The 14,835-nt window shown below is 40.6% G+C and overlaps 1 protein-coding gene across 2 annotated transcripts in view; it reads left to right on the forward strand.

The window, feature by feature from the left end:
• The window catches only part of APOOL (apolipoprotein O like), a 36,398-nt gene extending 24,623 nt beyond the window's left edge, over positions 1-11,775 (forward strand). For both annotated transcript variants that reach the window (XM_036016311.1, XM_028503533.2), the window contains 3 exons: positions 4,408-4,521; positions 4,911-5,025; positions 11,225-11,775. In XM_036016311.1, the coding sequence (XP_035872204.1) occupies positions 4,408-4,521; positions 4,911-5,025; positions 11,225-11,313 (318 nt within the window). In that variant the 3' untranslated portion in view covers positions 11,314-11,775. The remainder of the gene's footprint in view (positions 1-4,407; positions 4,522-4,910; positions 5,026-11,224) is intronic.
• The last annotated feature ends 3,060 nt before the right edge of the window (positions 11,776-14,835 follow it).

Below are 14,835 nucleotides of genomic sequence, written 5' to 3' on the forward strand. Positions count from 1 at the left end.
ATCAGTAAATCAGTAGTCAGCAATTAATCAAAAATGTTACAAGAGGACATTTTATTTATTTATTTGTTTGTTTGTTTATTTAAATAACAATAGACTTTAATACCTCACTTATTCAATGGATAGATTGTCCAGACAGAATATCAATAAGAAAACATAGGCTTTCAACAACCTATTAAATGAGATGGCAAGATGGTGTTAACTAATATACACAGAGCATTCCATGATGAAGCAACAGAATACATGTTCCTTTCAAGTGCACATGGGACATTCACTAGGATAGATCATATATTAGGCCACAAAACAAATCTTAAAAATTTTAAGAAGACTAAAGCAATATCAAGCATCATTTACAACCATAGTAGTATGAAAGTAGAAATCAAATTTTTTTAAATCCTGAATGTTTATCAATTTAAAACATAAATGTGTGTTCATTTTTCTCTTTTGAAATAGGACTATTCTATGAGCATGGGTCTCCTAGCTGAAGATCCATAGCGTCTTTTTTTTCTTTTAAAGATTTTTTAAATTACTTCAACAGAAAGGAAGGGACAGAGAATGAGGGAGAGAAACATCAATGGGTGGTTGCCTCTTGTGCGCCCCCTACTGGGGACCTGGCCCACAACCCAGGCATGTGCTCTGACTGGGAATCGAACCAGCAACCCTTTGGTTCACAGGCCAGCACTCAATCCACTGAGCCACACCAGCCAGGGCCCATAGCGTCTTTCTTATAGTTAGCCATATCTGTGTCTTCTACTATTTTCAGTTTAGATTTTTAATCAATAGAATGAGTACATAAGTAAATAATATAAGGGTAGAATCCTAGATTTGTATTATTTCCCCTAGAATTTTACAGTTGTCTTGTTTATTAATTGTCTCTAATTTGATAGTAGTTATTTCAGTTTAAAAAAAATTAAATTAGATTTATTAGGTGACATTGCTTAGCAAAATTATATAGGTTTCAAGTATATAATTCTATAATACCTCTTGTATATTTACCACCCAAAGTCAGTTCTCCTTCCATTTGACCTTTTTTATCCTTTTAATAACCCCTAACTCTCTTTTCCTCTGATAAATGCCACACTGTTCTCTGTCTCTTAGTGTTTGTTTGTTTGTTTGTTTGTCTTTGCTCATTTTTGCTTCCTGTTTTATATTCCATGTATTTGACCTCTAAGGCAAGGGAAGCAAAAGCAAAAATAAATGAATGGGACTATATCAAACTCCAAAGCCTCTGCACTGCAAAAGAAACTGTCAAGACAACAAAAACGCAACCAACCAAATGGGAAAAGATATTTGTAAACAGTGTCTCCAAAAATATCCAGAATATATTAAAAAACTCATACAATTGAATAACAAATAAAACAAATGACCCAATTAAAAATGGGCAGAGGACCTCATAGACACCTATCCCAAGAAGACATACAAATGGCCAACAGATATTTGAAAAGATGCTCAAGTTCACTCTCTGTTAGGGAAATGACAATCAAAACTGCAATGAGAAAGCACCTCACATCCGTTAGAGTGGCCATTATGTAGAAGACAAGTAATAACAGTAACAAGTGTTGAAAAGCTTGTGGAGAAAAAGGAGCCCTCACTCACTGATGGTGGCAATGGAAGATGGTACGGCCACCATGGAAAACAGTATCCAGGTTACTCTAAAAACTAACAGTAGAGTTAACCATATGACTCAGAAAATTCTCTTCTGGGTATCTAGCTGAGAAATTTTTAAACACTCATTAGTGAAAATACATGTACCCCGATGTTTATTGCAGTATTCATTACTTTGGCCATGACATGAGAATAGCCCGAGTGTCCTCTGTTAGATGATTGGATAAAGAAGAAGTTGTATATGTGTGTGTGTATATATACACACACAATGAATACTACTCAGCCATAAGAAACGATTAAGTCCTGCCATTTGTGACAACGTGGATGGACCTTGAGAATATCGTGCTAAGCAAAAGAAGTCAGATAGAAAAAGGCAAGAACCATAGGAATTCACTCATATGTGGGTTATACAATGCAAAGGAATACCCCTTTTGACTCTTTACAAAGTATTTAGCTTAATTTTCCTATACACAGCAACAGTTCTTGCACACTCATATTTCATCCTATCTCCTTACATTTAAATTGTTTACTTATAGTAAAGCCGATGTAGACACTTGGAAACAAAACTTACTCTTGGCAAGCAGATACATCGCTTGTGAAAGACGGTACTTGGGCATATTGGAGAACATCCACTAGCAATGAGTATTCAGCATTCTGTGAACATCATTTATTATAAATTCTTAAGACATCTTTAATGAGATAAGTGTCTTAAAAGAAAGGCAGGTGAGAGCCCCTTCTACTGTACGTGTATTTTTCTGAAGGAAAGGTCCCATACCTTTCAAGAGATTCTCCAAGGGATCTATGATGTTGAAAAAGGTCCAAAACAATATATAGGAAGTCCTTTGAGAAATAAAAGTAACACTCCGCATATTCACTATGTAAAAATACACTTCAAGATGGGATTACTCTTTGCTTTTTATATTTTTCCTCACAATATTTTCATTTTTAACGTATCTGATGAGTACTATATAATGTGTTTCCTAAAACTATCAAACACTTAGGAATAAACTTAAATACTGTTTTAAGACCTATTTTTAAAAACTATTCAACTTTACTGAAGGGCATATTTTTAACTTGAATACATTTAGAAGTACGTTTTGTTTCCGGAGGAAATGACTCAATGTTAGAATATGACACATGTTCCTAAATTTTAAAATTTAATACAGTTCTTAAAACATTTCTGCATTTGGAGTGAATATGAAATTCATGCAACCAGTATTTTTTGTCTGTCTGCTGTGTTTTGGTAACCATACCCAGCTACAGCACAGACAACGACATAGACCAATAGAACAAAAGAGAATATTCAAAACCAAATATCTTAGCCCTGGCTGGAGTGGCTCAGTGGACTGAGTGCTGGCCTGTGAACCAGAGGGTCACTGGTTCGATTCCCATGTGAGCACATTGTCCTGACTGTGTGAGCTGGGTGAGCAAACAGTGTCCCTTGTGTGGGTTATGTTAGCCCTCCTGTTATGATTGAGTCTTGATTGCTGTCGGCTCATTCATGTGTGGGATAGACTGTCGGGCTGGCTGGCTGTGAGGGTTGACCTTGACCACCCTGTATGAGCTGCTGCGCAGGTGCTGAGCACCTGAAGCAGAATGAACTTCAGCAGGGTTTGGCGCCTGCCAAGACCTCCCTTTGGATATGCCACTCGTGAGGCTAATTGCATCCTGCTCTGATGCTGTCTGAAGTTTGCCACTGGGTGTGTTGGTTTGGGGGGCCTCGTGGCAGGGGTCTGGTGCGAGCCAATGTCAGATGCTGTCTGTGTCTGGCCCTGAGCAACCTCTCTGGTGCTACAGAGTGGTCCACTGTTTGTAGCTGCCTCTGCTGGGCCCGGATGTTCATTGGAAACACCAAGCTGGGTGACTAGGTAGGGGCGAGTAGTGTTCACCAGATTGATACAGGTTCGAAATCTGTGCCAGTGCTTGGTCTGACGCCACTCAGCAGAAGTCCCAAGGTACCCCAGTTCCTGCTACCCCCCACCTGGTGCCCGCAGACCTCTGTGGTGGGGTAGGGTCTCGGGGGGCTTGTCAGTGAGGCCGGCAGAGTTCGTCAGGCCCACACAGACCAAGATTTGGCCGTGTGAAGGGAGGGCTCTGCTGGGGAGAATGGCCCCCGTTTTTGAGCTACACAGAAGGAGAAAGAAGAATAGAAGGAGGAAATCAGAAGATTTTCAAACAGGAAGAGATATGAATGCAAGTTTAACAGTGGCTGCAGGAATTCAGCAACCTAGCCTCTGCTTTAGTGGTGGTAGTTCATTTTTATTTTTTCTACAAAAAAGAGAGTATTACTTCCTGTAGAAATACATTGATTTTTTTTCTTTATGACTGGGGAAAGCAACATAAAACTTTAAGCAGAAGCATTCACTTTGTAGCTTCTTAGTCTTGTTTTCACAGTCAACTATCTTTCTTGAACTCCTCTTAAATGACGTAGCTTTGAATTCACAGCATGAATACTAATTATACAATTTTAAGACTTTTTTATTTAGAGCAGTTTTCGGTTCACAACAGTTGTTACAGTAGATGAACCTACACTGACATGTCATTATCACCCCGAGTTCACGGTTTGCATTAGGGTGTATCCTTGGTGTTGTACCAACTATACCTTTTTTAGCCTTTTATGTGAGGCTATTAATATTTCAAATAAGATTTAGAAAATGGGGCTTTGTGTTACATCATCTAGAAATTCACTTCTTTACTATTGATTCTGACTTGGATGTTAACATCAAATACCTAACATAACTTTTGAACATTTGATCTTTTAACTCTTAAAAATACGTTATTTGTCTCACTTTTTGTTTTAATTAGGTAACCGGAAAAAAGGCATACGCAACAAGCCAGCAAATTTATGAAGCGGTTAGATCATTGTGGACGAAAAGCGACAAAAAAGAGTCACTTCCTGAACCTAAAGAAAAAACTAAGGTTGAGTTTAAATGGACAGAAAGAGTAAACATTTTGTTTGGGTGGTTTTTAATGAGAGTTACAAGAACAGAATGAGAAAAAGATAAAGGGACAAAATACCTTTGCATGCTACAATTTTTTAAAAGATTTTATTTATTTATTTTTAGAGAGGGAAGGGAGGGAGAAAGAGAGAGAGAGAGAAACATCAATGTGCGGTTGCTGGGGGCCGTGGCCTGCAACCCCGGCATGTGCCCTGACTGGGAATCGAACCTGCGACACTTTGGTTCGCAGCCCGAGCTCAATCCACTGAGCTATGCCAGCCAAGTGCATGCTATAATTTTATAAGGTATTTTATTCTTGTGGTAAAATCATCTATTTATGAAGGAAAACATCTTTTTTTTGGTAAACAGCTCGGAAGCCCTGCTGAAATAGAAGTGCCTGCAAAGACAGCTGGTGACCTGAAGCACTCGTTGGCTCCGCCAACAGAACAATCTAAAACGAAGGCCAAATCAGAATCCGTCTCAGGTTTGTTTGGATCCTTTGATTTCGTTTTCATCCTTCCTTTAAAAAGTTCATGATATTATTAGCTTGAACTTACTTGTGTCTTGTTTTCAGGATTTTTTCTTTCTCATATCTGTGGTTTGTATATATGGTTAGGTTTTGAGGTATTCCGGTACCTGGGACTGTTCTAATTGCCACATTGTTCATAATGGAGATCTTTTCACAGGGGAGTGTAGAGTCGCACTAGCTAGTTGGGTGAATGAAGGACTTAATATCACTTTATAAATGTGAGGAAAATGTGCTTTTCTGCATTCTATCAATTTATAGCCTATAAATATGAGTCACATCTACGTGGAAGAAATATCAACTTCTATTTCTCATGTTTTTTACCCCTGTCAGTTTTGGCTTCCACCATCAGTTTTGTTTAGTTACTGGGAGAACTTTCAAAATCAAATAGTAAAAATAACAACAATTATAATACAAAGAACTCTGCTCTTATAAGGTAATGGCAATCAGTACTTTTGGGGAGCAGTGAATGATAATCATGCCTGGTAGACAAATTCTGCAATGGTTTCACTGTGATCAATAAGAAGGTGACACAGTGTTTAATGCCATTTCAGTATGTATTCACATAAAATCCCCTGTCACTGCCTTACATAGGTCTGTCTATCTGTACAGTGTTAATGGTGCTGCCATTAAGTTGTCTTGCTGCAAAGCAAATAGGACCAACTCAGACTTAAAGAATTAGGAAATAGCAGCCCTGGCTGGCATAGCTCAGTGGATTGAGCTCCGGCTGCGAACCAAAGTGTCGCAGGTTCGATTCCCAGTCAGGGCACATGCCTGGGTTGCAGGCCATGGCCCCCAGCAACCACACACTGATGTTTCTCTCTCTCTCTCTTTCTCCCTCCCTTCTCTCTCTAAAATAAATAAATAAAATCTTTCAAAAAAAAAAAAGAATTAGGAAATAGCCCTGGCTGGTGTGGCTCAGTGGATTGATTGCCGACCTGCGAACCTAAGGGTCGCCAGTTCGATTCCCAGTCAGGGCACATGCTTGGGTTGCGGCCCAGATCCCCAGTAGGGGGTGCACACGAGGCAACCACACATGGATGTTTCTCTCCATCTCTCGCTCCCTTCTCCTCTCTCTAAAAATAAATAAATAAAATCTTTACAAAAAAGAATTAGGAAATAATGATAATATCTCATTATTCAGATGCCCTTTATTGAGCCCTTCCTCACCCTAGAAGAAAAAAAAAACTCTGATGTATATATAATTATAATAACTTTATGATGAACAGACCGAGACTCAGGGAACTGAAATAAGTTGCCCAAAACCATACAGCCTGTGAGCAGCAGGAGTGTGTTTCCAGCCTAGATGTTCCCGAGACCAAAGTCCAAGCCCTTTCCTTTGTGTACAGAGTAGCTAACTGAAAACCAGAGTTTTAGTCCCCAGTGTCAGCCACCTCCTCTCATTGATATTTGTACATTTATTTTTTATTGAATTCATTGGGGTGACATTGCTTAATAAAATTATACAGGTTTCAGGTGTACCATTGTAGAGTACAGCATCTGTATACTGTAATCTTCATAAAAGCTGTCAGTGAGAAACAAACCCGATTTGAGTTTTACTCTTTTCCTCTATACCTCGTCACTTCTCCTTTTTAATCAATGTAAATTATACAGTTTTTACAGTCTCCCTGAGTAATGCACAGTTGACCATATTCTCAAAAGCATATAACACGTCCACTCACTGTTCTAAATGCTTGTCAATTCCAGACTTATCTCTGGGGAGATAAAATGTGTGACAGTTTAGCAGTGGGACCAAAGCGTCTGTAGCAGATGGCTGCTGTTTTTAAAAATATATCGACATTCTGGAACCCTTGGCCTGCCTGTCGTGGGTCATGTGGTATCTGGAAAGCATTGTAAGGAGACATGTAGAGGAAAGAGTCATGCCACTACCATTCACCCGTGTCACATATCATTCAGAGTGGATTACACAGTAGTCCTTCGGGATCGGCCATCTCTACCTTTCTACCTTTCTACCTTTCACAGGTAGCCCCAAAGGTGCACAGCCTGAGGAACATTAGTGCTTCTGAGCCCAGATTTTAGAATAATAATACACACATCAGAAATCCTCAGGCCTCAGTCTCTTCGTCCATAAAATAGGGTCCATAATACAGTGTTTTGATCACATAGTTGTTTTGAGGATTAAATGCAGTATTACGTGTAACGCACAAACTGCACTATCAAGGACGTTTTAACCTCTCCACGAGTGGTAGAAGGTACCATTGTCATTTGATAAGAGTAATAGCTATTTGCCAATAAACACGTTTATTCTCATCGAGCACACTTTGGGAGCGCGTTACTTAGCTGGGGAGCGTAGCCATGGCCACCACTCAGCGGCTTTCAGGATAGATTGGGTGAGCGCTCTCTGTGCATTTCACGGCTCCGGATACGAGTTTGGTTCTTTTCTATCACCCACATACACTTAGGGTGAAAATGATGTTATTTTGGAAAATTGGTCACACGGACCTCTTCAAAACCCGATAAAAGCAGGGTGAGATCTGTCATAGTGTCCCAGGATTAATATCCTTCGGAAGAAGGTCATTTTAACATGATTTAAGTAGTTGAAAAAATGAAAAGAAAAACACTTCTTGACAAGTGAAGATTCTGTGACATTCAAACCTCAGGGTACACGAATAAAATGGTATCGGAACACAGCCACACTTGCCCACTTATGTGTTACCTGGCTGCTTGCGCACTGCGAAGGCAGGCTTGAGTGGCTCAGCGGACACCCTCTGGTTTACCAAGTTGGAAACGGTGGCTCTGGTCGGTGGTCCTTTGTAGAAAACGTTCGCTGATTCCTGATTTAGAGGGGTGACCTCTGCCAACAATACGTGACTCATCGCCCTCCTTATGAGATTTCCCACTTTTTTATTGATCAACAGACTAAAGAGCAATGTCGAAACCTCTGAAGGGCAAAAATCAAATTTCCTACCTATTTTTAGTGAGGGCGAGATGGAAAGTTCTCGGGCTGTGATACAGCTTGGAAGGGCCATCCCTGAGGAATAGAGAGGAATCAGTTGGCTGAGTTACTGGAACTGCAACTCAGTTCAATGCCTGATCGGATTGAGATGATAAGCCCTTCACCCTTCCTCAAATAGGGAAGGGGTTCCCTGACAGGTAGAAGATTATCATGTTCAGCTTCTACAATTCTTTTATACAGCATCCGCCATGCCAACAAACAAAATACCGGTCATGTAAAGAGGCAGGAAGATGTGTCTGACAGTCAAAACGTTAAAAAATAATAACAGCAGACCCACAGGTGATCTATATGTTAAAAGTTTTTACAGTGTGTCTGATAAAAAAGAAAATGGCATGTATTTCTCAGTGCACTTCTCACTTGCACTGACCAAAGGCTGTCACAAGGTGGCAGTAAAGATGCATTTGCGGAAGGAGCAGACAGAATCACTTAACCTTTTTTGACTGCTATGGACCCCTTCTCAGAACAGTGTTTTTATTTATTTTTTAAAGAGTTAACTTATTGATTTTTAGAGAGGGAAAGGGAGGGAGAAAGAGAAGGAGAGAAACATCCATGTGTGGTTGCCTCTTGCGTGCCCCCGGACTGGGGACCTGGCCCACAACCCAGGCATGTGCCCTGACTGGGAATCGAACTGCTGACCCTTTGGTTCACAGGCCGGTGCTCAATCCACTGACCCACACCAGCCAGGGGGACAACAATGTTCTTAAATGCATAAAATAAAATACATAGTAATATGTGAGCTTCCTTCAATGTTTTAAACAACAATATCTAACAAAAGATCTAATTTAGGCCGTAGTTTTAAAGTAGTGGTCAATGTAAATATTTCAAGATAAACTGCAACAGCAGTGTAGTATGAAAATACCTGTGATCGCTATTAATGATAACATCTACGGTGCTGTTAATACTATTGTGATTTGTTTCCTACCGTCATTATTGAAGGAAAGATCTATTTTTAGTCAGAGGTTAATGAAAATAAAGACCATTTCTCCCATGCAATTTCATAAATCACATGAATTCTATCTGCAGACCCCCAAAGTTCCATGGGCATTGATTACTAATGATCTGGTTGTTTGTAATATATTTGCTGGTTAAGCTGCATATAGGTTCATCACACTTTATAAAATACAAAATGTTTGTGAAATGATAGGTGTTGAATAAATCATTATATATTAATCTGTTTCTCCTCTTTGTTTTCATCATAAAACTGGAAATTACATTTTTCTATAGAAAAAGTTATGTTTCCTAAAAGCAACAAAATCATCTCAAAAGAGTCCAGTTTTGAAAAACATAAATAAAATAAAAATAAATTTCTGAAAAATATTTGTTTCTGATGTCACAAAGTAAGTATAAAAATAGTTGTTTTTGCCTACTTGCCATGCACAAGGTATTATATGCAGAACTTTGTGCACATTATTATACCGAATACTAAACATAATTATATGGCATTGTTACCACTCTAACCCCCATTTTACTGAAAAGCTGGGGTTATTGTGTTGGGGACCAGGTAAACCTGGATTCATTCCTGGCTCTACCACTTATCAGCTGAGTGACATTGGCCGTTTCTAATCCTCTCTAAATTAAAATGTTCCTATCTATAAAACAAGGATAATATAAGAGCATCATCTATCTCAGGGTGGTATTCTGAGATAATGCATGAACATAACATAGCATCTTGCCTGGCACACAGTCAGTTTATGAAGATTACCCGTGACACACACGTTGCTAAATCCAGGAATCCATTGTCAATGTCCACCTCATGCGGTCCATCCGTAGCTTTAAACACAGGTGGTTACCCCCTCCTCCTTGCAACAGTCTCTTCACTTGGCCTCTGGGATACTACTCGCTCTTGGTTCACTTACTTCACAGACTGGCTCTTCGTTTTCAGTCTTCTCTGCTACAGTCTCCTAATCTTAACTTCAGACAGTTGGAGTGTCCAACAGGTTCAGTCCTTACACCTCTTCTCTGAGGCCCTAGATGATCTCATGTAGTCCCCATAGTTTTAAATGCCATATATAGGTTAAGACTGTAAAATGTATAAACCAGCCCAGGTCTCTCCTGAAGTCTACAGATTCAGATGCCTATTTCTTTTCTTTTTTTAAAAAAAAGATTTTATTTATTTATTTTTAGAGAGAGAAGGGAGGGAGAGAGAGAGAGAGAGAGAGAGAGAAACATCAATGTGCGGTTGCTGGGGGCCGTGGCCTGCAACCCAGGCATGTACCCTGACTGGGAATCGAACCTGCGACGCTTTGGTTTGCAGCCCACGCTCAATCCACTGAGCTACGCCAGCCAGGGCCAGATGCCTATTTCTTAACACTTAAGTTTAAAACCTAACACTTCATTAGCCTTCCCCCAAATTTGCTTCTCTCACATTTTTCCCTATCTCAGTAAACATCAGCTCCATTCCTGGAGTTTCTCACGTTTAAAAATCTCTCGCACAAAACATATTCAGTCTATTTTGGAAATCCCCTCCTTTCTACCTTTGGAATTTTCCATAATCCAGTCCCTTCTCACCACACCCACTGCTAACGCCCTAATTAAAGCCTCACCACTTTCACTCTTGTCCCTTTATACTCTCCTCCCCTGGGCCAGGAGTTGTCTTTTAAAACCCACACCGTGTCACTCCTCTCCTCAAAACTACCTAGTAGCCTTCTCTTCTCACTTAAAATAAAAAAGAGAGAGAGAGAAACATTATTATGGCCTCTGTGGCCCAGCATCCCATTGTTTTCTGACCACGTGTCCTGCCGCCCTCACTGCACCCACTCCCACCACACCTGGCTGAGTCTCTTTCCAGCCATGCTGGCCATTTCGGGGTTCCTCAAACATGCCTCAGGTCTGTCACATCTGCTCTCTCCTTGAAGGCATTTTGCTGAGACATCTACAGGGCTGACATCCTCACGCACTCCAATTGTCACTTTTCTAGAAGGCTTTCCCCGGCCCCCCATGTAACATCGCAAGTCACCCCAGCACCGCACATGCCCCTCCCAGTTTTATTTTTCTGCACAGCACTTACCACTACCTGACACATTATTTCTTTTACTTATTTTCCGTCTCACCCGACTTGAATGTTATATCCACGTTAGCAGAGATTTTTGATGTTTTTTTTTTACTGCTGTATTCCTAGGACCTGCAATCAATTTGTTAAATGAGTGACTGATTTTTTTTTTCGTTTCAATACTTTATCAGGTGCTACACACTCTGTGCCTGACCCCAAGCTCATGGATCACGGGCAGTCCCACCCAGAAGACGCAGATATGTACAGCACCAGAAGCTGAAGCAGTCTGCACGGAGAACTACAGATGTGTGACGTTCCAAATAACGATGCAAAAAAATCACGTCGTGGGTAATTGAGGCATAAAGCATTACTTTAAAGCACATGTATTCTTTACACTTTCTGATGTAGAGGTTGACCAATCACGTAAACGATTACACACAAACAGGAAATGCCGTCCAAACAATACTCAATGATTGGTGAAGAGGCAGAAGTAGTACTATTAGGATGCATTTGATGAATTTTAGGGGTATTTATAAAAAATAGAGTGAATATGTGAATACTGATGATACTGAAACCTGAAAAGGATATGTATGTGTGTATATAAATGCATATACACATACATATTTGCTTTAGCTTTTTCTAATTAATGCCGGCTAAATTACAATGGTGTGTGGAAGGATATGTTCTCTATCCTATTTTTTCATTTCCCAGAGCTGGAATAAACTATACATATTTTATGACACTCGGGGGTGACTTTGTCTCTTTGTTTTAGTAATGTTGACTCCTCTTAAAGGTCCAGAAATGCCTGTAACCATTTCAGGGGACCATATGCTCCATGGGACCTCCAGTGCTGCTGAGCGGGCCTTAGACTGGTTCCTGGGGGGTTTCCTTTCAGCCTCAGGCCTCCTGTACCTGCCAGAGATGATTGCGTCTCCCGTTACTTAGAGAAAAACCATCAGCTATTAGTTGTAATCACTCACAACTTCTGCACATCTGCCTTCAAGACTTGCGTCTTTACTGGCCCCTTTTCTAAGGCCAGTGCTTCTGTTTGGTTTCCAGCCTGCTTTCCTTCCATATTGTCCAGTACCGTAGCGTGCCTTCAATCCTTGGTGTTTCTTTTCACTCATTTCCTTTCCTCAGCATCTGAATACCTTCTGATCTTGATCTAAAAACAGCAATAACAAAAACCTTTCCCCCTAAGCCTGCCTCTTCCTCTCGAGCTACCTTTTCTTTACGCTGTAATTGTCACGCTGCGTACAAAAGGAATGAATGCCACTTTCTTCCTCACTTTCAATTCCTGACTTGCGACACCCTGGCTTTTACACGTGTACTTGAATTTCCTGCAGTGATTCACTATTGGCCGCTCCCTCCTTGAAATGCACTCCCCCTTTGTATTTCCTAGTCTTTTCTCCTCGTTCAGTATGCCCTTTCGTTTCCCTTCAACAGAGTTCCCTTGTATGTCCGGCTCCCATATTTCTCCAGAGCTGCAGAGCTTTCTTTCTGGTTATTTATTAGTCAGCCATAGATAGCCCCAATGTCCATATGCCTAAAACTAAGTTGTCTCGACCTCTCTCTCCTTATTTCAGTTCCTCATATCTGTTCTACCTTCTCTTCTTGCCCTCATTCAAGTCTTCATCACTTTCCTGAATTATTACTACAGCGACCTTCCGGTTAATCTGCTTGCCCTAAATCTTGCTCTCCGTCACTTCTGAATGTCTTCTTGCAAGGAACAGGAAGCCAGTCAGTAGCAGGTTAAGTAAATAAGAGCCTCTTTCAAGTCTGCAGTTGGGCAGCACAGTATTGGGACGGCATCTCATTGGTGCCAGGAAGCCCCTAGACATTGCTTGCCTCCACTCTGGGCTTTTTGTCTTCTTTAAAGATTTTACTTATTTATTTTATTTGTTTAAAAATTTTATTTATTTATTTTTAGAGAGACCAGAAGGGAGCAAGAAAGAGAGGGAGAGAAACATCAGTGTGTGGCTGCCTCTTGTGCGCCCCCTACTGGGGACCTGGCCCACAACCCGGGCGTGTGCCCTGACTGGGAATCGAACCGGCGACCCTTTGGTTCACAGGCTGGTGCTCAATTCACTGAGCTACACCAGCCAGGGCTCCACTCTAGTCTTTAGCATGTTGATTGGTCACCCTGTATTCACAGAATGGCTACTGCACTTCTGGAAAACACACAGACACTCAAAGTAAGAAGAGTTAGCACAAAATGTCTACCACATGCTTCCAACCCCCATTTATTAGAAAACTAAGTGCTTTTTTAGAACCCCTCTCAGAAGTCATCTGTGTCTATCTTGACTAGAGCTTCTATAGCCACAGGTAGCTCAAGGAAGATTGGCAAATCACGTTTTCTATGATAAGGAAATGGGTAAGGGGTTTGGAATGGCTATTGAATTTGAGCTAACATACAGTGTCTGCTACCCTGTTCTTCTAACCCAGGGGCGTCAGACTCATTTTCACTGGGGGCCACATCAGCCTCACAGTTGCCTTCAAAGGGCTGAATGTAGTTTTAAGACTGGATACATGTAACCACTCCTGAACAGTTAAGCAAGAGCTTGGCACTGCTGCTGGGTAGAAAAAAGGTGCCAGGCTGGATAAAACAAAGTTGAGGGCCGGATTCAGCCCGCGGGCCTTGTGCTTGCCACCTGTGTTATAACCCATGTGCCATATTATTGTGACATAGTTGTCTCTAAACATAAATTATCTTTCCGAAGTCTGCAGTCATTCACCATTGCCTTCAGAACCAAGGACTCCTTAGCATGCCGACAAGGTCCTTCATGTATGATACCAGCTAGACTTGAATCCTGTCTTTCTTCTCTCCCGTACCCTACCGCCAATATATGTATGTTATATTTTATCTTTAACACACCACTTGCTTCTTGAACATGCTTTGCTCTCCTATTCCCATCGCTGCCTATGCCGGGATCTTCTCTTAGGATATTTTTCTGTCTCATCCTGTCCCATATTCTAACTTCCTTTTCCTTCAATCCCAATTCCAGTGTCACTGTTCTGGAAGGGAGGATTCAGATGCTGTCTCTTCTACATTCTCAGACACTTGGGACTTACAGCTGTGATAGTCCATACAATTTATTATGAAACTAAAACTAATATTTTTTTTTTTACACACAGGGCTCTACTTGGTACCTACTAATGGGTATGACTGAATCATCTTTGTGCAGCTTTTATGCCCATAACATACCCTGGTACATCGTACAGACTCACGTAGTCTATCATGCTGGTTATAAGACAGGATGCAAAAATAATCAGAATTCTGTCAAAGGGCTCATATTCTAGAAAGGATGGAAACATATACAAATACAGCAGCTTATGTATTATCTGCCCTAGGTATAAGCAAAGAGCTATGGAGCTCAAAGATGAAATGTAGTTTTGCAGTCAATGTGATGTCAGAGCGGTTCACTTAGCAGTTTTTCCTAAGGGAGCTCTTTAAAATTTAGCAACATTATTTTAAATTATTTTTGTCCCTCACATTGATTTATAATCAAGCACATTTGTAGTCATCAAATCTAAGACACATTATTTACCTCTAAGAAAAACATGCTGTCAGTTGTTAGAAATATCCCAATTTCAGATAGGTTAAAATGTGAAAATACAAGCATCTGACATTCAGTGAGATTATGGTAGGTAAACAAATCAATATCCTCAAGCCAAGGGTAAGTGATTTTTGAATTATGTGCTCTTTTGGGTCCGCAGCTGTGCCATCAATGCATCAGTCTGGATAACGGAGAGGTGTCTCTCTCTGCAAAATCTGCCTCAAAGTAAAAGATCCACACAAGCC

The sequence above is a fragment of the Phyllostomus discolor genome, chromosome X, assembly GCF_004126475.2.
Source record: "Phyllostomus discolor isolate MPI-MPIP mPhyDis1 chromosome X, mPhyDis1.pri.v3, whole genome shotgun sequence".
Classification (NCBI taxonomy): Eukaryota; Metazoa; Chordata; class Mammalia; order Chiroptera; family Phyllostomidae; genus Phyllostomus; species Phyllostomus discolor.